Source organism: Piliocolobus tephrosceles, chromosome X (assembly GCF_002776525.5).
Source record: "Piliocolobus tephrosceles isolate RC106 chromosome X, ASM277652v3, whole genome shotgun sequence".
Taxonomy (NCBI): Eukaryota; Metazoa; Chordata; class Mammalia; order Primates; family Cercopithecidae; genus Piliocolobus; species Piliocolobus tephrosceles.
The window spans coordinates 49497592-49521757 of record NC_045455.1 but is presented as its reverse complement, the minus strand read 5'-3'; the positions used below and the strand labels follow the sequence as shown (position 1 = coordinate 49521757).

Here is a 24166-nt window from a genome sequence, read left to right as displayed (position 1 = left end):
AAGTTCCAGAGGGAAGTTTTGAAAGACTTTATTTTACTTAAAAGGTCTTTAATGGGAGCAGTTACCAGTTTATGTTCTAGTCTTACAAATACACAAGTAATTACTGAAAATCTCTGCTTAATTGCAATGTCATTAGAAACATACTTAAATGTATGAAATATGCTTGCTATATACAAAAATATCCACCCATACTTGTGTACAGTATACAGTAAACCTTATTTTTGAATCAAAACAATAGAGAAAGAAAGAGGAAATAAAATGTAGCTCAAATATCTTACATATTGATTCTGAGTTTTATACCAGTCTATCACTTGTATTTTGGAAAATTTTAAACATGTGAAAAAATAGTGAGCCTAATGTAATAACTACCCATATAGCCATCACCTAATCTCAACAGATACTAATATTTTATTGTTTAATGTATTCCCACCATTATTATTATTGTTATTATTTTGATAGAGTAATATTAAGACAAATTCCCAGACATTATATTGTTTCTTTTATACTCTTCATAATCGATCACTATCAATGATAAATTTCTTCTTACAAAACACAATTCTATTATTACTTCTAATAAATAATAATTTAAAAATATCATTTAAAAGCCAGCCCACACTCTTACGTCTACAATTATCTCAAAATTTTAGTGTCTTTTTACGATATTGAAGAAAGGAACAAACCAACAAAATTTTAGGTCACCATTAGAGGCTTTTAGGGCACCAGCACATTCTGTAAATTGATATTCAAATCAAGTATGTATACCGCATTTCCTGCAAGAACTGTATTTCAGGCTACTCAATAATTAATGGAGGGAAGTTCTTCACATATGTTCTTTAAAGCCACTTGGCAAAAGAGAAATAATCCCTTTTGTATATCATTTTCATATCCACTGTACATTTAAACTGAATGCTGATATAATCATTTTATCAATAAACACAAATATAATTTTACACAATTACTTTTGATAATTTTGAAATGTTAATATATGTTGGGTTTATTTTTTTCATACATACATATATGTATTCCTTTGCCTACTCCACTTTTGGCCAACATATATTGGCTCTTTTTTTTTTTTTTTTTTTGAGTCAGGGTCTCACTTTGTCACCCAGGCTGTAGTGTTGTGGTGTCTGTCATCTCGGCTCACTGCAATTTCTGCCTCCTGGGTTCAAATGATTCTGGTGCCTAAGCCTCCTGAGTAGCTGGGATTACAGGCACGTGCCACCACATCTGGCTCATTTTTTTGTATTTTTAGTAGAAACTAGATTTCACCATGTTGGCCAGGCTGGTCTCGAACTTCTGACCTCAAATGATCTTCCCTCCTCAGTCTCCCAAAGTGCTGGGATTAAAGATGTGAGCCATGGCACCTGGCCTAGATGTTGACTTTATAATTCATTGATTAGATGAGGATGAGACAGGATGGAGAACAGTAAGAAAGCAGTTAATTTGCAAAGTTGTAAACCTATCATGAGATTTTTTTTCTTGTTGCTGAGGCAAAAAGAAAATAGAAGAGTTATGCTTTTGATGAAAAAATATCAAGAAAATCAGTGGGAGTCTCTGATCCTAGATGTTAAATAGATTCACTCAACCCGATTGGGAAGAAGAAAGAGAAGTGAAAGGGGAGGGAATAGAAACAGGAGAGATTCTGTATCATGTTTGTTGAGCAGAACTCAAAGAAACCTAGAGGATAAAGATTAGAAAGTCCTTGAGGCTAGATTACATCGTAGAGTCCAGGGAGTCAGGAAGATCCCCAAGAGTAGTGATCCATGCTGTCCATCCAGACATGGGAGTCCAAAGATAAACTCGCTGAAAACCTATTTACTATCCCTATGGCATGAGGTATCAGCAATTTCCCAGAGTCCAGGAGGACCGGAATGAAGGCAGTCTCATTTGAGATCCCTCTGGGCAGATGAGACAATGGATATAAAAGCGGATCAATGACCCAGGGTTGAGAATATTGCACTTCCTTTTGATGATGACGATCCTCTGGAATTGAGGTAAAAAAGAACTGAAGTTTCTGTCATACCAATGCAATGGGGATTCGACATTTTTAAAAAATGGAAGAAAAAAATGAAAACTCTATTTCCAGCACACAAAAATTAGTGACATATGAGTCATACTTTATGTAGTAGAGACTGCTTTAGATTTACATCAACATCATTCATACAAAACCTATCAACTATTGCTTAATTTGCAAACAATTTGTTTTTGGCAATGCAGGTAAAGAATTTAATCATTTACTTATTGTTTTAATTAAGAATTAGATATAATATAAAATCCATAATGCTAATAATCCAAATGCATAAAATTGGGAATAAAGAAGAATATTGTAGATCAGTATTATTAGATCAAATGCCACTGTGTGTGTATGTGTGTGTGTGTGTGTGTGTGTGTGTGTTTAGAAGCAGTAACCTATATTGAAGCTTGAAGTTTATAAAAATGTCTCCACATGTTACTACCATTTGTATTAATTTCTTTGAAAAAAATACTTACTGGAAATAGTTACTATAGAAATTAGTACTAGCTCTCAATGACTTTCTTTATATGAACCATATTTGAAAAAATAGAAATATAGATAAGTATAATCAAAATTACTTAGTACTTCTACAGATAATACTGACATCCAATAGAAATCTATTTTACGTGCTATAAAATCACAACTCTTCAGGAACTATCAAAGCCCAGTCAAAAAATTCCACTGAATTCAAAGGGGACAATAGAGAACTAAATAGCAAGATTATTGCTAGAGATGATTACTGCATCAATATCACTGTACCTCACTTCACAAATTTCTCATAGATAATTACCAAAAATGTGACTGCAAAATTTAAAGATAATATGTAATAATTCTATCCTAATATGAATGAACATTCAGTTTGACTATCTTAATATTGCTAGGCCATTCTAATTAACTCTGCTGTAGACATTTACAAAGGAGGTTTAAATTTTATGTCCCATTAAATGTCAAGAGAACTGCTAGCCTCTAGGGGCTCTCAGGGTTGCTCGCTTCTCCACTTTCTCTTTTCTCCCCTTCCCAGTGATGAACAAGGCACTGTTACAACCTAAGAGCCCTGTTCTTTCCTGTTTAAAGACATTTTATTGATCATTATGCTTGTGAGCGACGTCACTGTGTTGGGTGAGTGTTGGACTGCCCAAGGTTGTGCTGTCCATTGGGTCTCTTTTTCCATGTCACTATATTGATAAAATCTCTAGAGATTTCTTGGAGCTAGTTTTAAAGGTTTTTGTTTGTTTGCTTCTTTTTCCCAGTTTTGGACCTTGGCTATCTTTTTCCATCTGGCACCTGGCCCATTGCCACTGCCTAGGTCAAAATCATTGGGTAAATTGTTATATGTATTGGATAACATTTTGTCCTAGGGAGCTTAGTTTAAACATACTTTAAAAGCTAGGAAAAATATGTTTTTTTCTTTTCCCTTTTCTATAATTGGAAAACTCAAACGTGGGCTCTCTTAAGTGTGAGAGTAGGAGAAAGCAGAGCTATATTGGTAAAAATCATTTCTAGCCTAAAAATCAAAGACAAATACAAAGCAAAACTTGTCTGTCCATTTGGTCTAGATATTTGGTCTAGATGAACTTACCAATCATCAAAAACCTGCTACTTTTTTCTCATTCATGTTTTATTTTTTTCTTTCTTGAAAATATATTTCTCTTAGAGACTTCAGACTCTTAGACTGTGTTAGACTCTAATTAAAGTATTCAAAGTATACCTGAATCTCCTGACAAATAAACAAACAAAAAATAAAATGAAATATTACCACATGATTCTTTTAAGCAATATATTTATCATAATAACTTTATACATTTGCCTTTAATTTAGAATTTACTATTTCTAAAAACTAAGCTATAAAACATAAATCAAATTTTTTATTATAATACCTATGTTTTGAGACACTCCCACACTTGAGGAAAAGGTGGTCTTGCTCTGTTTCCCAGGCTTGAGTGCAGTTGTGTGATTATAGCTCACTGCTGCCCCAGACTCCTGGCCTCAAGTCAACCTCTTGCCTTAGCCTCCCTAGCAACTGGGACTACAAGCACGTGCTGCCATGCCAGGCTATAATACATATTTAAGTGAGCCTTTGCACATAAGCCTAAATTTTACTTTTCTCCAAATATATTTTCAGTAATGCATTATTTCTTATGAGTCAACACATTTTTCATTTTTGTGCATCTATATTGCTGCTATGATAGTGAAAGTATAGATAACATAATTTTTTGCAATTTTTTTTCTTTACTCAGATACTTCTCTGTTGGCCCTGGCTGACAGACAAAAAAATTCTATGGCAAATAAAATATATAACTCTCATTTTATCCCTATAGCTATTAAATTTAAAAAGCTGTCTTTGCTTTCTAGTTGAAACAAATTTTTAAATCTCTAATTCAATTAGTTAACTAGAAAATTACCCAGATGTTCATTGGTTTCTGCAACCCATTGATTAAATTTACTGTACCCAGATATTCTTGCATATGCATCTAAAATATTTCATTATTCTAGCTAAAAAAAAAATCATGAAATATTGTCTTAATCTTAGTCATTGTAAATATTCTACCTAGAATTGCACATGCTGCAAATACTTTGAAGATATCTTTGTAAATTAACTTTGGTAAACTCTATAGACAAGTCCTAAAACAATTTGTGCGACTATTTTTGAAATGGGACTCTTTCTTGTTTGGTTTTGTCTGAGGTCCATAGACAAGAGGAGTCAACCACTCACACACACTTAGAGAAAACGTGGTTAGGAACCAGCTGTGAGACTCTTAGCTTTACTCCAACAAGAGATGTTTTAAAGTTGGATAGGGCAAAGTCAGAGACTGGGAAAACAGTTTTGAAAGAGCTGTGTGAAAGCACCTACACAAACCTCTTCACAGAAGTCTAGAGAAGGTTGATTCAATTAAACCACTTAGATTCAGTGGTGCTTACACTGGTCAAAACCTTGAAATCAAAAGAGGATAGTTCTTGTTCTCCCAAATTCAGTGTAATAACAAGAGGTTGCTTCTTTGGGTATGTCCTGTTCTCCTCTATGTGTGAAATCAAAAGATGCACTTATGTTTTTTTTGTGTGACCAAGGTATAGGACATGAAATAGCAAAAGCCAGAGCTGGGAGGGAGTTTACTTAGATCCTCCTGAAAGAGTTCCTTGAGTAGAGAAAATTGTTGGTAGAGAGAAGATAAAATGTAACTTTGCCTGCCTTGTATTTGCCAATGAGAAGAGATTTCCAAAAATGGGGACATGCTGGGGATGGGGAGGAGGCATACCTCAGAAAGAACTCTCTCCTTCTTTTGACAAAAAGAAGCAGTTTAAAATTCTGGAAGTCAGAGAACACCAATGCTGTATTACTATCAGAGAACTGGCTAAGAAAGCCCTTTTGTACGTTTTACCTCCTCTTGGTATTCCTACTTCCACCATAGAAATGCCAGAGATATTTTCATGTTCAAAAAAATAAGAAGCAAAATTGGCAGAAAATTAAGAGAAAGTCATCATACTTCAATTTCCCACTTCATGCAACCAGTTTGGAGCATGTTCAAGATGAGTTAAACAAACAAAAACAAGCAAAAACTCTTTTTTGCTCTGATTAGTTTAGATGCATTTTTATAATTACTATTTTTATTATTTACTTCTTAGAGCAATTTTAGGATCACAGCAAAATTGAGATAAATGTACAGAAATTTCATTTTTATCTCTTGCTCCTACACATGCATAGCTTTCCCCACCATGAACATACCCCACCAGAAAATAATTTGATTTTAAGTAAAATAGAAATTACGGTCATTAGACTGGAGATAATAATTGATGAAACGGTCTTTTATTTATTTAATAAAAGTAAGGTAGTCAGTTTTTTTATTAGCAAAATCATTAGCACTTGCCCAAGATTTCCTCCAAAGGCCAAGGAAAACACGCCCCCCAACAATGTTTATTTGGAGTGGGCAATGATTTCTGGAGTGGGATATGGGTCTGTGAAGAATAAAAGTTTTGGCCAAATATATCTCCCTCAACATATTAGTAAAAGAACAAATTATCCAAGAATTCAAGTAGACGATAAAGGAAATATAACCCCCAAATTGTTATCTCCCCTCTTTACACTTGTTTTAATCATGATTTAATCCTTTTTTTTTTTTTTTTTAATTTTCTGGTAAAACCTAGAAAATCTGACAGACGAATTCTAAAATACCTTTAACTCTAATATTCTTTATTTGTTTTTGGAACGTGTTCACTGGAAAATCAAATTTCTTATGACATTTATATACACAAATCGATATTTCTTTTTTTATTGACTGTATTCTACTTAACTGTATTTTTGCAGTTCTAAAATGTGTTCAAATTTTGTAAGATCTCTGACATCAGAATATCTTGCAACAAATGGCTTCTTTCAGTTATATTTATAGCATGTTTTTTTCTTTTTTAATGATTCATAAAATGAAGACATATCATACAATTTAACAGCCAAAATCATATCAAACATATTAGATGTATATCTCAAAGAATACAACAACAACAATGAAGCCAGCAAAAAAAAAACAACGAGATGTTCATCCTTGCACCCTACAATTACTCTTGAAAACTCAAGTGCACAACAAAACCAGAACAACTCTAAGCAATCAAAATTTTGAAGGGGACTCACCAGAGTTGGGATCAGAGTTGCCATCTGCTTCGGTCCTCTTGTCCGGAGAGGCCTGGTCATAGAATTCGTCCTGTGGCTGAACCAGAGGAAGAGGGTGTGAGATCAGGGTTCCACTACCCACCGGCTCGTGGTCTCCTAGACCACTGTCACTGCAGCTTTCCTGGGAGCCATCAGGGAGGTGAAACGTAACACGGCGCTGCGACTACAAAGAAGACCACAGGACATGCTGATTAACACTCCTCTCAAATAAAACAGGCCTAGTGGAACACAAAATTAAAACACTTTCAACAAGTGACACAATGTAAAAGCAAAACAAACCAAACTAGGAACAAAGCTAAGAACAAGTATTAATTATATGCCATTTACTGTGTAATGGCCAACCAGCAAAATACCAAAAAGAATTTCAATCTTGTATAATTCACGACCTTAACACTAAAGTTGGGGCTTTGAAAAGTGTAACAAGAGAGGCAAAACAAAACTAAACAAAACTCATACTAGTCGACAAAATTACAGAAAAAAATTTAAATAAGATGAAATATGCAAATATGCTTTTGATAACTCTAAATAAATACTTAGAAAATGCAACATTTCATTTCTTTTGAATGGCCAGACACTGCGCTTACTTGATGTTTTTAGGATAACATTTGTAGTCAATATATTTCCTACAGTACTGCCTGTCTTCTTCTTTTTTTTTTTTTTTTTTTTTTTTTTTTTGAGACAGAGTTTTGATCTTGTTGCCCAGGCTGGAGTGCAATGGCGCGATCTTGTCTCACTGCAACTTCCTCCTCCCGGGTTCAAGTGATTCTATTCCCTCAGCCTTCCAAGTAGCTGGGATTTCAGGCACATACCACCATGCCTGGCTAATTTTTGTTTGTTTGTTTGTTTTTTGTTTTTTTGAGATGGAGTCTCGCTCTGTCGCCCAGACTGGAGTGCAGTGGCGCGATCTCGGCTCACTGCAAGCTCTGCCTCTCAGGTTCACGCCATTCTCCTGCCTCAGCCTCCTGAGTAGCTGGGACTACAGGCGCCCACCACCGCTCCTGGTTAATTTTTTGTATTTTTATTTGAGATGGGGTTTCACCGTGTTAGCCAGAATGGTCTTGATCTCCTGACCTCGTGATCTGCCCACCTCGGCCTCCCAAAGTGCTAGGATTACAGGCGTGAGCCACTGCGCCCCGCCATGCCAGGCTAATTTTTTGTATTTTTAGTAGAGAAGAGGTTTCACCATGTTGGCCCAGGCTGATCTTGAACTCCTGACCTCAGTTGATCCGCCCACCTCAGCTTCTCAAAGTGCTGGGATTACAGGCATGATCCACCATGCCCAGCCCACCTGCTATTTTTAAAGGACACCGTACCCATGTGAGTGTCCCTAAAGCAATACTGGAATAATTAATGAAAATTATTATTTGAAGAGTCTCGGGATGTACTGACTGAGCTAGCTGTGCTAAAATTATTATTTTAAATAACCAAGTTCTATGCAATTGCCATTGATATACATAAAAAGAAGACTGTATTTTAAAAGAGATTAAATTAGAAATTATTCTTGCCCATTGACCCAGATATCACTCTAGTCTTTGACTACACTGCTAGTAGAATAGAATATCCTAGTTGAAAGATATTTGGAATATCACTTTGGTATCTGTTTGCACAATGTCACTCTCAGATATGACCTAAAGTGTATACATGGTAACTTCAATAAATTGTAATGTTTACAAAAAAAAGTTATTTTATAAAAAATAATGAATAAATTTTAATGTTTCCTCAGCACAGATAAGTTTAGTTCTCTTGGAAAATGCTCTTTTAGCTGCTATGATCCCTGAAAATATTTATAATTATGTGAGGTGGAGATTTAGGCCTTAGAGAATTGTATGCGAGCAGTACATTTGTGTTATTTGAATAAACCTAGTTTTCTTTCTGCTTAGAAGCCAGAAGACCTTTCAATATCATGCCACATATGACCACTTAAATTCAGAATTAATAAAATGATGAATGTATATATCAAAAATATATAATATACAAGTATATATTGTATAATATAATCATTTTCTAGTAACTAAAATTTGTGCTTTTCAAGAGACAATTTATAGATTGTATCCATTTCAAAGAAAAAGGATCACAGTAAGAAACAAAATGGTATAGATAGGTATACTGAAACTCCATGAATGCATACTTATAGACTGACAACCGAAGAGAGCCTATATCCTGTGAGTCACTGGTTCGAATCCAGCTTAGAGTCATAATGGAGAAGAAATGATATCACTTTACTGCTGCTCAATGATCTGTGTGAAATGAGTTGATAGTTTAGTACATTTTTAATGAACTGATGCCAACATCACATAAACTATAATCATAAATAGTACTAATTGCCTCTATTGTAACACATTTCACCTTCATGCAGATGTATCTCAAGAATATCATTCCCTTCTCAAAGGTTTTGAAACGTGCCTAGGTGAGTGATACAGAGAAGGCAAACTAAGCCTGAATATTAATATCTGATATGTATTTCTTCCTGGATAAGAAAGATGATGCTACATGAGTATTTATTGTAGTGTTTACTCTCTTATATATATTTAACTCTTCAAGGAAAGTCAATAATACAAATATTTGTTATTTATGTTTCAATATGCCCTCAACCTATCAATATCCTTTTGTGATAAAGACTATAGTAGGAAACACACTGCTAACTATGGACGACTATCAAACATAGCTTTTACAGTGACTGATCTACTAAAAACTCATAGATTTTAATGTATCTTTGGTATTATCTCTTGAGGAATACCTCTTAACTCTGGTGAGTAAAAAAAAGTCAAGACTTATGAGAAAAGCAATGAAACAAATAATTCTTGAATCTTTGTAAAGCATTTCTGGAAGTCCCTTAAGCCATTAAGAAGTTTATGTTTCATAGACAGAAGTAAAAAAGAAAAAAAAAATACATCTGTGATATTTTTAAACATAGTTAATACTGTTTTAATGACAATATTTCTTCCTCATAATGAATGTTTAAATATGCACTACTAGTTATACCTTAATCCTGCAGTTCTTGCAGGTTGTCCATAGAACATTTTTTTAATTGAGCATCTACTATATACCTGGTACAAAGATTACACTGAAAAGCAAAAGTAAAACATTGTTTTCCAAAATTATTTCAAATATAGCTTATTATAGTACGTTTCACATACACTACACTATTTTTCTTTAACATTTTATAAGTGAGAATAAGAAAAATGCAAGTTTACTATAAATTATTTGAAATGATACACTGTAAATTGGAGTGATATAATGTTTAAACAATGGAGGCTTATAAAAATCTTTCTGAATTAATTTGACTCAGAGACGTTTAAGTCTTAATTGGCAGATTTGTGCACAATTTATCAGTCTGATGGGAGGGAGAGTGGTGATGTGTATGTATTAAGTATCAGTACATGGATATTATGGTATGAAGCAAATTGATGAAACAAACCCATCTTTAATTTATCATCATAATGATTGATGCAAGCAAAAGAATATCTGAATTATCAAGGCAGATGTAAGGAGACGAACTGAGTAAACTGACATGCAGAAAAACAAAGACCAATAAGATGTAGGAAACAAGGATTTTTGGTGTGTTTAAGGGCCCAGTAGTACTTGCTCTGGTTGAACTGCAGAGCACCAATTTAAAAAGAAGCTGGAACCAGACCTCATGGCTGTTGAATGAGTTCCTGGCTTTGAGAAATAGAAAATAACACCTTGCCTGTGGAAGTGTTGAAAGGCTAAAAATAGCATTCCTGGTATGCAATACATGACACATAGTAGACAGTGTTCCTGCTATGCAATACTTGACACATAGGAGATAGTCAAAAACAAGTAGCTGTAATTATTGAAATTAAAAACTACATTTTTAAAGCTTATGGTCTATCTATGTTTGGCTGATTTTAAATATGTGATTCCCTCATTCCCCCCTCGTTCACAAGAGAAATATGCGATCCACAGAATTTGGCATGCCTCACTATGCGCCCTATTGATCCTGTCAACTCAGGGCCTTCTCTGAGGTGACACAGCTCTTAGTGTGGGGTGGGAAAGACCAGGAATACTGGTCTTGGAGTATTGACCAGTGAAGACTTGTCCATTATCCTTCCAGTATATCTATAAAGGCATATTCAGAGGAAAAAGAGTTTACTTACTGCCTCCAAAAATTTTGCATCTTGTTTCATCTTTATGGAAATAAGCTCAGTCTGGGTTATAAATGCAGTCAAATCCTGATTGGCTGAAGAGGGACGCCACATATTACAAAAACACTCCTTCAGCCTCTCCAGAGCTGGGCAGTTACATTTTGTTTTCCTAAGTCTATTTCTTGCCCATTCAATTTTCTCCTGTGGGAAATATTTTTATTATTACTCCTTCTGTCTGATTAATTGTTTGCATGCCACATTTGTTTACCTGATTTATCATAGGTTATATCCAGATTCTGGGCTGGCTTGAGAAAGAATAGCATGAAAGAACTAACTACTAAGGCTTCCACACTTTATGTTCTGTCAGGACTGCCGCTATGAATTCTGATTAGGCAACGTTTGTATCAGAAGTTCTACTCTACACAATTAATAGTGCCATGTGTTCACACATGGGTGTGTACAGGGTCCTGAAAGTCAGAAGGTGACACACTGGTTGAGTTTGAGAAACACCACCAAGAACCGCTGCAATACTTCTTTTATCTTGCAGCTTAGAACAAAAGCAAAAGAAGGAAAATCCAAATGCCTAAAGAAGATATGCATGTCCGGCACTGAGCATTGTTCTTCAAGAGTCACTGAAAGAATGAGTCACCTAAGAAATCCCAATTATTGCTTGAATGTTTCTCTTATGTATGTCTTACTGGTGTAGAATAGCATGCACAAGTGAATGAGTCACATTCAAGCCTACTATTTCAGTCTTATGAATTCAGAGACATTCCTATGTGCAAGGATTTGGGGGTAAATTTCATTGTTTTCTGCATAAAAGTCTAAAGGTAAGAAAACAGTAAAATGTCTAATAGACGATTAATAAGTTATGTAATATCGTGTAAAGATTACACCATACAGTTGTGTTAAGTATTGACAATACTAGCAGTTATGTTAATTAATATGTATTGGCATAGAAAATACTTATAATCTATTGTTAAAGATAAAAACCAGGTTAATAAATATTTTGATAAATTGAATTTTGTTTTTCTTCATGTGTATTTATGTGTGAATCTGCATAAGCTAATTTCTAACCATGCATATACCAAGTGTTTAAAGTAGTATTGTTTGGTCATGTGATGATGGTATTCAAAAATGTTATTATTTTGACCACACTAAAATTTCCACAAATTATCTTTGTAATAATAAAACATATCCCAATTTTTAATTGTTTATCTTCATCACTTATAGAAAATTAGAGCTTAATTCAAAAGAACAGAAACATTTGATATATGGTATATGGGATTTCCCTTGAGCTAAGGAATGCCAAACAATCTTCTGATCCCTTCTCTGTTATTCTCACTTCCATTCTTCACTTTCTTTACCTAGTTTTTTAATCATTGCAATTAAAGATCCTTGCCTTCTCAAGTAACATGATAACAACGTGAGTCTAGAACTAAGCTAATTATTACCAACTAAATAAACTGATTATCTAATTAATGACTGACATTTAAAATAATTATTGCCCAATGGAATGTTATACATTGATACTATGAAAATAGAAAAAAAAAAAAAACAGTTATTTGTAATTGTTTAAATATGATTTTACATAGAGAGAATCTTTAAATATCTTCTCATGGAAATGTACCTAATTTTGATTTAATTCCCTTGCTAAGCTTAAGAAATAATATGTCATTTATTTATCTATCATTCTAACTGTATATCTATGTATCTGTCTATTGCTAAATAAATACACACACACACAAACACACACACACACACACACACACCATCCAGAAAGTACTCATGATGAAGTAAAATACAAAACCATGGTAAAATTTTATATTCAAACATGTTTTTGCTTTATCTCTGCATAAATCCAATAAAGATTTGATTTTTCTTTATTTGAAATATTTTCATATATATCTCTTCCCAAGTAGCAAACGAAATCATTCCAAAGAGGCTTAAGAAATATAGAGACCAGAAACTGCATTTTAACATGCATATTTCTTATAATATTCACTAAAAATATTTTGAACTTCCTTATTTTTATAAGAACACAATTTAATTGTGATTTATAAGTAACTTTCATAAAGATAGTCTATGGTAAGTTTCTCAATAGCTCCTTACCATCTAAAATCAATGCATGCACACATTTCCTCTTAATAAAATCCAAAACTCATTGTAGTTTAGACAGTAAAGTAAATGGGACCCAAAAAGCGATCTATGGTTATGGCCTAATTTGCTATTACTCTGAATATGTGCAGACTCCACTTAAGGGTAACAAATATTAATACACACATGTACTTCATTCGTGGTTGAAAGATGAGAATCAAACCTTAAGAAAACGTTTCTGAATTTATGATTTGTGGAAATTACTAGTACCTATGTGTGTTCATTATCAAGGATAATAAATAGTTTTGAAGGATAAAATTACATACACTTTTCTAGTGATGATAAATAAAATATTTTATGAGTTGAGAATTTTTTTATGAGTCATTTTATCATTTGTAGCTCGAAAATTGGCTTAATTTTCTATGCTGTTTATTGGAAGTACTTATGTTAAAATGGCTCCACTGATGTAGAAATTGCATACTTTTTTGAGTGGGAAATTGTTTAGAAATTTAATTTTCTGGCTGGGCATGGTGGCTCATGCCTATATTCCCAGCACTTTGGGAGGTCGAGGCGGGAGGATCACGAGGTCAGGAGATCGAGACCATTCTGGGTAACACGATGAAACCCTGTCTCTACTAAAAATACAAAAAACTACCCTGGCGTGGTGGCGGGCGCCTGTAGTCCCAGCTACTCGGGAGACTGAGGGGACAGAATGGCATGAATCCAGAAGGTGGAGCTTGCAGTGAGCCGAGGTTGCGCCACCGCACTCCAGCCTGGGCAACAGAGTGAGACTCCATCTCATAAAAAAAAAAAAAAAGAAAGAAATTTAATTTTTAATTTTCTATTTTAGCCTGTTACAGTTTTTTAGACAAGGAAATAAGGTAAAGTGACTCGTCTATATAGGTTTCAATGAGAGAACCAAACTAAAAACTATAATCTCTGATTTCCAATATAAAGCTATTAGTACTGCTCATTCATCTCTTCACTTAAATAATTATTGAGTACCAACTATATGCTAGACACTATTCTAGCTGCTAATACTACAATGGTCAACAAGACAAATATTATATTCCACAACTTCCTAAATAAGATCATATTCTAAAAAGTAGAATTTCATTAAGCTCCTTGCCATCAGTCCTGATGACTGTTTTGACTAGCAGCTGTGTCACCTTTTCATAATGTCATTCTCTCCTAAATCTTGCAAACTATGCAGACTTAGGCAAGGTCAGTGCGTGAATGGGAGACTTTCACTGTATTAATCAGCAGAAATCTAGGTAGGAAAAAAAGGCAAGGGGACCGTATCTGAGTTTATGCCAAAAAAAACCTGCAAAAAAATCTTTTTTCAGCCATAAATTAATATTCACTGCCAATTTGTGAACATAACAAATAAAAGGAATATAAAAATATCAAAGACTGCTAGAGTCATTCTGGACTCAAAAACAGAATATTTGTGAATTTTGCGTGTCTTAATGAGCAATTTTTTTTTCATCTAGGTAGTTACAAAAGTATTAACAACCTCAAATAATGAAATAATGATTGATTGATGAAATCAAAACTAGAAAATTTTTATGAGGAACATATATACATGACATGTTATGAACTTACAATAAATATTTATTTACTGAATGAAGATGAGTTAACCGGAATTGATATAGGAAATCTAAACGGGATAGAGGAGAAATGAAATATTATTGTCCATCCTTCAGTGTGATTTCTCACGGGAAAAGTCCCCTGTCTCCTCTACAATAACTTTTAAGAGCCCTGCCCTGTTTTAGAAGTTGCAAAGTGAAACATGATAACATTCCACTAGCTGTCAGCCTTTCCTCCTTTCCTCTTTGAATTTTTACATTTTGGAATATTTGGAGGCAAATGGGAAGGTTCAGTTTGTGTTTGAGAAACATATGCAACAACTTCACTGATCCTATTTGATAAATGTGAAGGTGTCAGCAATTTTAACAATAATTTTTTGATTCCTCCTTTTATGCATGTTACATAAAGTAGAAATTGGGCGCAGATGATCACCGGTCATTTAAAGTCAAGTAGTATTTTCAGAGGAAGTGAGGAGTTTGTCTGCACTATACTTACTGCTCTTTTAACCAGTTTGCTGTCTGCTGCTAAGCAACTGCTTCGTTTGAGGATAGAGCTGTCAGCTTTCGTTCCAACTTACTACTCAACTGCATGCTTAGTTGTGGAGACTTGTTTTCATGTGTGTGGAAAACTCACATGGACTTAAACTTGGCCTGTTTGATTTGTAAATATCTTATTGTGAAAGGAGTTCCTCAAACTAAGGATCTGCATTTTTTCTGGGATTTGTAAAGGGCATCCAAGATCTCTTAGGACTCCCTGTGGTAGAGGACTCATATCAATGTCATATGGTGATAAGTAGTATACTGTAATTTGATATTTATTTCTTATGATTTCAGTTAAGTAGCATTTATCATGTGAAAAAACAATTGGTAGATTTAAGAAACTTGAGAGAAAAATATACTGTGTACTCCTTTTGGGTGTAGTCTTGGTGCTTCAATTTAAACATTTGAAATAAACATAAAACCAAACAAAACAAAACTCTCCTCTACATCTTTTTCCCCTGTGGGACATTAGAGAAAAAAAAAAAAAAAGAAAAGAAAAGAAAAAAAGGTTCTGAATCAACTTCCCTTTATAGTTTGGGGACATCGCCTTACCCTTATAAGCCTCCTCAGGGGTTCAAAGCAAACAGAGAGGATTAAAAATTGTCTGCATTGTTGTTGATTTGCTTCTTACATTCTTATTTATTAGTTCCTGCTATCAGAAACGTCCTCAACCTATTTCTCATTGCCCAGTAGGAATGCGGTACTTTATCTGAGCATACGAAATATAAAATGACTACATTAAACAGGAGCAGCTGTTCCTGAATCTGCAAGCAGAATTTTTCATCTATAAATGATATGTACAGAAATATGGAGGAAAAAACCCAGCAAGAGTCCTTTCCAATTTAGTTTTGTAGAAAAAACAAATCCAACTGACAAAGTAAGTTACCCTTACCATATTTACAAAATCAGGTTACGTGATGTTTGTAGCAATTTAATTATGAATTACATTAAATTATCACTATTATTAGGTAAATATATAGACGTCAGAGATACAACATATGGTCTTAGAAAAAGGAGGCTTTACTTTGGATAACAATGTATCACCACAAAATGTGGGATAAACCTCTTGTCAATGTTTATGACAAAAATGGAATCTGATTCAGTGTCTACTATTCAAGAATTTGTCTCAGTTCTCTGTAGTAGATTTTACAAAAGAAGTAATGGGAATCCCATTAGTATTCCCCTTGTTAATAATTCTCTATACAAAATAAGACTTGTAAAACCAAAGCAAGCCACGTTTTCAAAGTAAGTTGCAACTTTTAGGACATAGCCCCAATTTCATACAATAATTAACCTCAGACTATGGCCACTTGATGGGGAGAAAAGTTTAAACAGGCACACACCCACGCAAAGACACACACACACTCTCTCTCTCTCACACACACATCTAAACATGCTTTAAACTTTCCTCATGTATTACAGAAAAAGGAAAAGATTGTAATTACATAATAATAATTAAAACTAGTAATTCAAGCCTTTAAAGGACAGATAATGTTATTCCAAGTTAGAGAATGAAACACAAATAGAGGGGTTGAAGAAGTGATCTCTGCAGAAAGTCTCTGAGAAGTATTATTACTGCACAATAAGGTTGTTTAAAAAATGCTCATGAAGGATTGTTAATTTGCACCTATAATGTAGCATAATCTGTTTCAACTGATCTTATGTCACACAATGTAGTTTTATTTCATTTATTTAACTTTTGGATTTTTTTAGTTTTGTTTTTTTTCTGGAGTCTCTCTCTGTCTCCCAGGCTGGAGTGTAATGGCACAATCTTGGCTCACTATAACCTCCACCTCCTGGGTTCAAGCAATTCTCTGGCCTCAGCATCCTGAGTAGCTGGGATCACAGGCACTTTCCATCGCGTCCAGCTAATTTTTGTATTTTTAGCAGAGATGGGGTTTCACCGTGTTGGCTAGGCTGGTCTCGAACTCCTGACCTCAAAAATAGTGAAGGAGTAAGAAGCTCTTTGCAATAGTCCTAGATCATGTAATGGATATATAGCACTGACAGATCATGGATTATGATTAAGTCTGAGCCATAAGTCACATCTTTTTCAGCAAAAAAAGAAAAAGATCATGGATTATGATTAAGTCTGAGCCATCAGTCACATCTTTTTCAGCAAAAAAAGAAAAACATCAATGGGAATGATGTGTCCCTGTAGCATAGCTTTCTAGTCTATGATTCAAGGAGACAGCCATATAACTATTAATTAGCATAGGATTCACAAAAACAAGCAGTCACATTAAAGAACTTGATCTTCTTCAGTAGGTTAATGAGAGGATTAATTTGTACGGAGAAAGTGCATGGTCGTGCATAGTCTACAAAATATAGGTAAAGATGGTAATTACACTGCAGGGTATGGAAACATGTACATGCGAGAACATGACAATGACATTATTGACAAATTACCGCATTCTCTCCTCCAGACACTACTAAAAACATGACATATATTTGAGAAATGTTTTCTAGAATGGAAGACAGAGGGGAAACAATAGATTTGGAAAGGACTGTCTCTAGCCATATAAAGGACACAAAAAAGCATCCTTTGAATTTCATCTTAAATCTTAGACTTATTAATAAATGATATGAAGGGACAGATAGATGATGGATGGACAGAGAGATATAGGTAGTTAAATAAATAGAAATATCCATATGGGTTGACTATCCAATGCAAAGCTGTGTCTGTAGTTAACTACCAAATAAAAAAAGAAAGTTATGAAAAATTCATTTATTTCTTCTTAGTAATGGTATTGTGAAAAACGTTTGTATTGTGAAGTGCAAGCGTATTCCAACTGGACTTCTTTTAATTTTCTCAAAGAGTGTCAATAAAAATGTTTGCAGTTGAAATATTTTGATTAGAAATGTACAATATTCAAGCACTATTTCTTTACTTCCAGTTATGTAAGTGAAGAACAAAATAAAGATACGTTTAGGATGTAGATAAAATGTATATATACATTTGTGAACATATGTATAGGTCTCTACATATTTATGTAACAAAACTGATGCACAAATACCAATACAAACATACTATTTGTGTCTTAAAATGCAGACCTTATATTTTTAGACAGTAAAATTGTCAAACATATCTGAGATCTTTACTTATTAATGTTGAAAATAAAATCCAAACTTTATTAACTGAATCTCAAAAAGCCTAAATTAATGAAGATAAATTCTGATACAGTTATGGTCCAAAAAATCCCTTTTCGGCTATGTTCAGTGCCAGGCAACATATAGCCTGACCAGGTAACAAAAAATTACTTGTTTAGAAATATTTCATTTAGTGTACAATTTATCATATGCAATTGTGGTTATAAGATGAGAAAAACACATCCCGAATTAACAGAAATCTTATAAAGTATCTATTCTATTCTTTGTTAGGTACTTACTGATTCATATGTTATGGCAGTAATAACACTAGATTCTTTAAAGTTTTCAAATTTGTAGTTTTGAATTGTTTTGAGACCTTGCATATTATAGGACACAGCCTCAAGGGGTCAACATCTTGCCTTTCATGACCTGATTTTCTTTTATTTTTTTGAAACAGCTAAAATACATTAGTAGTAGTGAACAGTATTTTTTAAAAAAGAAATTATAAAGTAAAAATGGCACATTTTCTTCAGTAGCTTAAAAATTATATTTGAGGACCATTACAAAAGTGAAATTCCAAAATATTTTGAGAAATCACAATATTAAGTGTAGCTATGAATGAGGACAAATTTGAAGGACAGCACTCATTGACATGCATAATTTCTGTTCTTTAAATAAAGATCAATCTCAATTTTATTCTCAACTTATATGCAGAAATGTTCTTTTTGGATCACAAATTTAGTAATAATAGTAAAGGCAGTATGGTATGAGATAATGTGATGAATAGTGATGGACTTCATAAGGGGTTTTGAATCATAGAAATCTGAGAAAAAGCTTATGAAACAAGTTTTCAACATACATATTGAAAAGTAACAGATATGGAAATAATATCAAGATATTTTGGGAAGTTTTAATAAGCATTAATCAGTAGATGGAAAAATACGGACGTCTTGATAAGCTGGAGAAAAATATGTCTTAAGCCTCTCTCGCTTTGAAAAATGTAGTATGTAACTATTACTCTACTCTGCTAGAATCAGTGTTCTTACAATGATCTTAAGGAAACAGAGAAACTAACCCAGTTGGAGTAAACATGAGTAAGATTTTATATCTCTTTTCTGCTGGGTAGAAGAGTCTTTGCTCTGAATAGTCGAAGTAGCTGGACTTCATTTTTTTTTAGCCCACCTATTATTTCAGACAGCCACTGTGACTTTGAGTCTGATATTTGAAACAAAAATCACTCCTACATTTCAGCGATAACTGCTACTCGCCCTGTGGATTTTTAGTTAGTCTGTCCTTTGAAAACATTACCGAGTCACCTATCTCAGTTATTTGTGTACTAGGGATAATTTGTTTCCTCTGGATACAAATATAAAATTCAAACATATGTCAAGAACTTCTATATGTCAAAAGCTTCTGTAAGTTTAGGTAGCTTCTGTAAAATATTGAATTGTTCTGAAAAATGTAGTTACTTTAGAAGGCATGATATTCTCAAGCATTATGTTCTAAATGTGGATAGAGCAATCTAGAAGGTAAACATCCTAAAATAGTAGCAATATGTTTTTTGAAGATAAAAACGTAAACACTAGTTAGTTCTCTTGACTCTAAGATCTAAACGATGTACACAGAATTGCCTTCTCATTTTTGTCTAGGGCAGAGAGGGAAAGATAGTTTCAAAATAAAATGTGTGCAAAATTTCCCACACGTGGGAGGATCTTACTGTCTAATACAATTTGGCCTACACGTTAAAATTCAAGAACAATAAAACAGCCTGCAATTAGAAAAAAAATACATTAATTTTTCTAAAACTTATACATAGGCTCACAAATATCAGAAATACATTATTGTATGTATATAATGTTAAAGATGATGAACAAATTGCTAGTCTGAAATAACTTTTTCAATGAAATTATTATAGTCAACGATTGCTTAAAAATGTGTATTGAAACAAAATGGAGGAGAAATAGAAAGAAATAAAAGAAAAATTTTATTATCTAGGTTTAAAAAAAAACTGTAAAACACAATGAGTTAACACTAACATAAACTATAGATTTAATTAATAAAAATGCATCAATACTGGTTCATCATATGTAATAGATGTCACACTCATGCAAAATGTTAATCGTAGGGAAAACTGTGTTCAATAAGATAGTGTATATAAGAATTCTTTGTGCTTTGGGCACTATTTTCTGTCAGCCTAAAACTGCCCTAAAAATAGTCTTAAAAAAAAAGATTAGAAAGAGGAAGTAGACAAACTTTTGTAGTAAAAATAAGAGACTTTGGGCAATCTTCAAATAATTTAAATGATAGCACTGTTCTATATTATGTTGAAACTTATTTCTATTGAGCCTGTGTGCGTGAGAGCACGTGTGTGTGTTAGTGATATAGATAATTATGTATCATCATTCTTATATTTAGCCCCGAATGAGCCATTTTACATCAGTCATCAAGGCTCTATATTCATATAATTACATGTATTTCCAAAAAAGTACTTCTGCTTCCACAAATTTGTAATTGTGGTCCTCAATAGTCCTTGGCTTCTATTTTTTAATTTTTTAAACAGTATAGACTTTAAAGTTTCTACATTAAATAGACATTTAAAATATTTTATAATGATTTAAAGAAATATTTATTATCCAAGAGACATATTTCAGAGAGTTAACTTCATGAAGATGAAATGAAATGCTCCTCATATCAGAAAATAATTCTGATCTAGTTCATGTCCTAGTCTGACAGATGGAAGAAGACAGATGATGGCACTTTGAGAATTAAGAAATCACCTTTGCTGGAATAGATCATAGAGCTTACTGTCTGTAGAAGGCATCTTATCTGAGGCTTCACCAGCTGATAAAGCACACAGAGAATGCAGTTCAGACATCTTGTTTCATCACTGACTTTTCATAGGTACAAAAATCTAGAAGAGTTTCATCAGACTTGCAGTTTGGGTGATAATCAATCAAACACAGAAGTTCAGCAATATTAGTTACTATGAAACTCTGATAAAAAAAGTTATTTTAGTGCAAGAGTATGATCTTATGACCCCTTCCTCCTCCCCATCACCCCATACATATAATCACCCATAATGTTTGTAGGGCAAAACTGTTAGAAGAAAAGAGTACAATCGCAGTGTTTCTGGTAAAAGAAGAAGTTGAAAATGAATGATTTGAGATATAAATATATTTTAGCAACATTGTTTTAAAACTTCCAATCTATTCTCCTTATTAATTTCATTACCATTTTCCAAAATTCATGCAAGAGACATTCAGATTTAAAAAATAGAGTACAAGAGAAAGTACCTAAATTATGAGTCCTTACAAAACTGATATTTCTAAAACTAAAACATGCAAAGAATTTGAAAACATGGAAAATGCCTGCTAAAATAGAAGGATATAAGATATACTTGTAAATGTGGAGAATCATATTCTAGGATAGAAAAGTTTAAGAACAGTGGAGACTCCCTAGAGCTCTTTAGTCAGCTATTCAACAAAAACTGTTGATCACCTACTTCTATCAGAGACCCTGTTAGATACTGAGATTTTTGTCAGTCAAGAATGGTACAGTCTCTCCATTCATAATGTTTATAAAGTAGTAAATGAAATAGACTAGAACTAGTAACTACAGAAGAAACAGGTATTATGAAGAAGAAATTCAGGGTACAATAGAAATAAGTAATAGAAAGATCCAATCTATACAGGGAAGTCTTCCAATAAGGGATATAGCAGGACATGAAGGGCCACTTGGCTTACACTGAGAGGCTACAATTCATAGTCCCACTAGCTTATAATTCTATGCAAAACAATGAAATAATAATTCTACAAAAGCAGCCTCTTGTCAGCTTTGTTTGCATTCCTGTGTGGAACACAAACTCTGTATACCTGAAATAAAACTAATAAGAAAGATTCTAGATGTTACTGAAACATGTTTCCCAAAGCTCCTGAAGTTCTCTTAATTTTTACTCTGTCCATCTAAATACGTTAACATCAACATAGATGTAGTGATGTTTACCTTTTCAGGATTGAATTATTAAGTTGAAATAATGCTGGGTGCTTAATAATTCTACCCTGTTACACTCTCTATTGTTTCTTTCAGAATTTCTTAGGATAGCTGATCACTGTATTTTCTGAAATTATTATCAAAATCATACATTAAGAAAATTATGACCAGCTATAGCTAGAAATAGAAATTTCTAAAAGGCAGGGACCATGTCTTATTTGAATTGATATATCTCGCACTTCACATCATGCTTAGCACATGACAGGCACTTGAAATATGTGTTGAATGAAAATATACAACCATGTGCATAATCAAAAACTATTTTTTCCTTAATGACAGTGAAATGAAATAAACGACTTGACTTCATTTTTTTAAACAGGAAAAACATGTTACGTATCAGCTCAGAAAAAAATACTGAAGAGATAGAGCAAGATGGCTGAATAGAAGCCTTCACCAATCATTTCTACACAGAACACCAAACTGAATAACTATCCACACAAAAAAGCACCTTCATAAAAACCAAAAGTCAAATGAATGATCACAATACATGGTTTTAACTTTATATCATTGAAAGAGTCATTGAAGAGGGGTAGAAAAGAAAGTCTTGAATTGCCAACACCACCCCTCTTCCATGCCCCAGCAGTGACCTTGTGGTGCGGAGACAGAATCTGTACACTTAAGGGAAGGAGAGCGCAGTGACTGTGAGATTTTGCATTGGAACTCGGTGCTGCCCTGTCACAGTGGAAAGCAACACTGGGCAGAACTCAGCCAGTGCGTGTGGAGAGAACATTTAGACCAGCCCTAGCCAGAGGAGAATCACCCATCTCAGTGGTCAGGAGTGAGTTCCAGCAAGCTTTGCCACCAAGACCTAAAGTGATCTGGAGTGCTAAATAAACTTCAAAGGCAGTCTAGGGCACAAGGACTGCAATTCCTAACCAAATTCTGATGCTATTCTGGGCTTGAAGCCAGTGGACTTGGGGAACACGTGACTTAGTGAGACATCAGCCAGGGTTTCCAAAGGAGTGCTTGCACTACTATCCTCACCCAACCCCAGGCAGTGTAGCTTGTGACTCCAGGGGAGACTTCCTCCTTTATTTGAGGTGAGGAGAGGGAAGAGTAAAGAGGACTTTGTCTTGTAACTTGCTTACAAGCTCAACCATAGTAGGATAGATGACGAGGCAGAGTCTTGAGGCCCCCAGTGCAGGCCCTAGCTCCCAGAGGACATTTCTAGACACTCTCTGGGCCAAAAGGAAAACTGCTGCCTTGAAGGGAAGGACCTATTCCTGGCAAGATTAATCACCTGCTGACTAAAGAGCCCTTGGGTCCTGAAAAATCAGCAGTGGTAGCCAGGTAGTACTCGCCATAGACCATGGGTGAAATTCAGTGGTGTGATGGCTTCAGCTGTGACCCAGAACATTCCCAGCTGTGGTGGTTATGGGAGAGAAAAATCTTTCTGCTTGAGAAGGTAAGAGAGAAGAGTAAAGGGGGCTTTGTCTTGCAGCTTAGGTACCGGCTCAACCACAGGAGGATAAAACATCAAGTGGGTCCTTGAGTTCTCTGATTTCAGGCATTGGCTGTTAGATAGCATTTCTCTACCTGCCCTGGGCTAGAGGGGAGCACACTGCCTTGAAGGGAGTGTCCCATACCCAAGAGTATTCACCAGAAGCTGAATGAAGAGCCTTTGGGTCTTGAGTGAACATCAGTGGTAGGCAGGCAGTACTTGCTGGGGGCCTGGCAAAGTGATGGCCAGGGGAAGAAATTCAACTGCTTGTGGAAATAAGAAGGAACAGTGGGAAAAACTTGTCTTTTCCTTGGGTGCCAGCTCAACCACAGTAAAATAGTGCACCAGATAGATTCCTAAGGTTTCCAATTCCAGGCTCTGGCTTCCAGACAGCATCCCTGAATCTGCCTGGAGCCAGGATAAACTCACTGCTCTGAAGAGAAGGACACAACCTAGTTGGCTTTGCCACCTGCTGACTGTATAGTGCTAGGGCCTTGGGCAAACATAGGTGGTACCCAAGCAGTGGTTATCGCAGACTAGGGGTGAGACCCAGTGCTGTGCTGGCTTCAGGTCTGAACGAGC

The 24166-nt window shown here is 34.5% G+C and overlaps 1 protein-coding gene across 4 annotated transcripts in view; it reads right to left on the bottom strand.

Moving 5' to 3' along the window:
* PCDH9 (protocadherin 9) overlaps positions 1 to 24166 on the bottom strand; it is a 953506-nt gene that overhangs the window by 350887 nt on the left and 578453 nt on the right. For 2 of the 4 annotated variants that reach the window (XM_023186522.1, XM_023186530.1), the window contains one exon: positions 6633 to 6834. In XM_023186522.1, coding sequence (XP_023042290.1) covers positions 6633 to 6834 — 202 coding nt within the window. The remainder of the gene's footprint in view (positions 1 to 6632; positions 6835 to 24166) is intronic. The other 2 variants (XM_023186535.1, XM_023186542.1) reach the window with 1 other exon arrangement.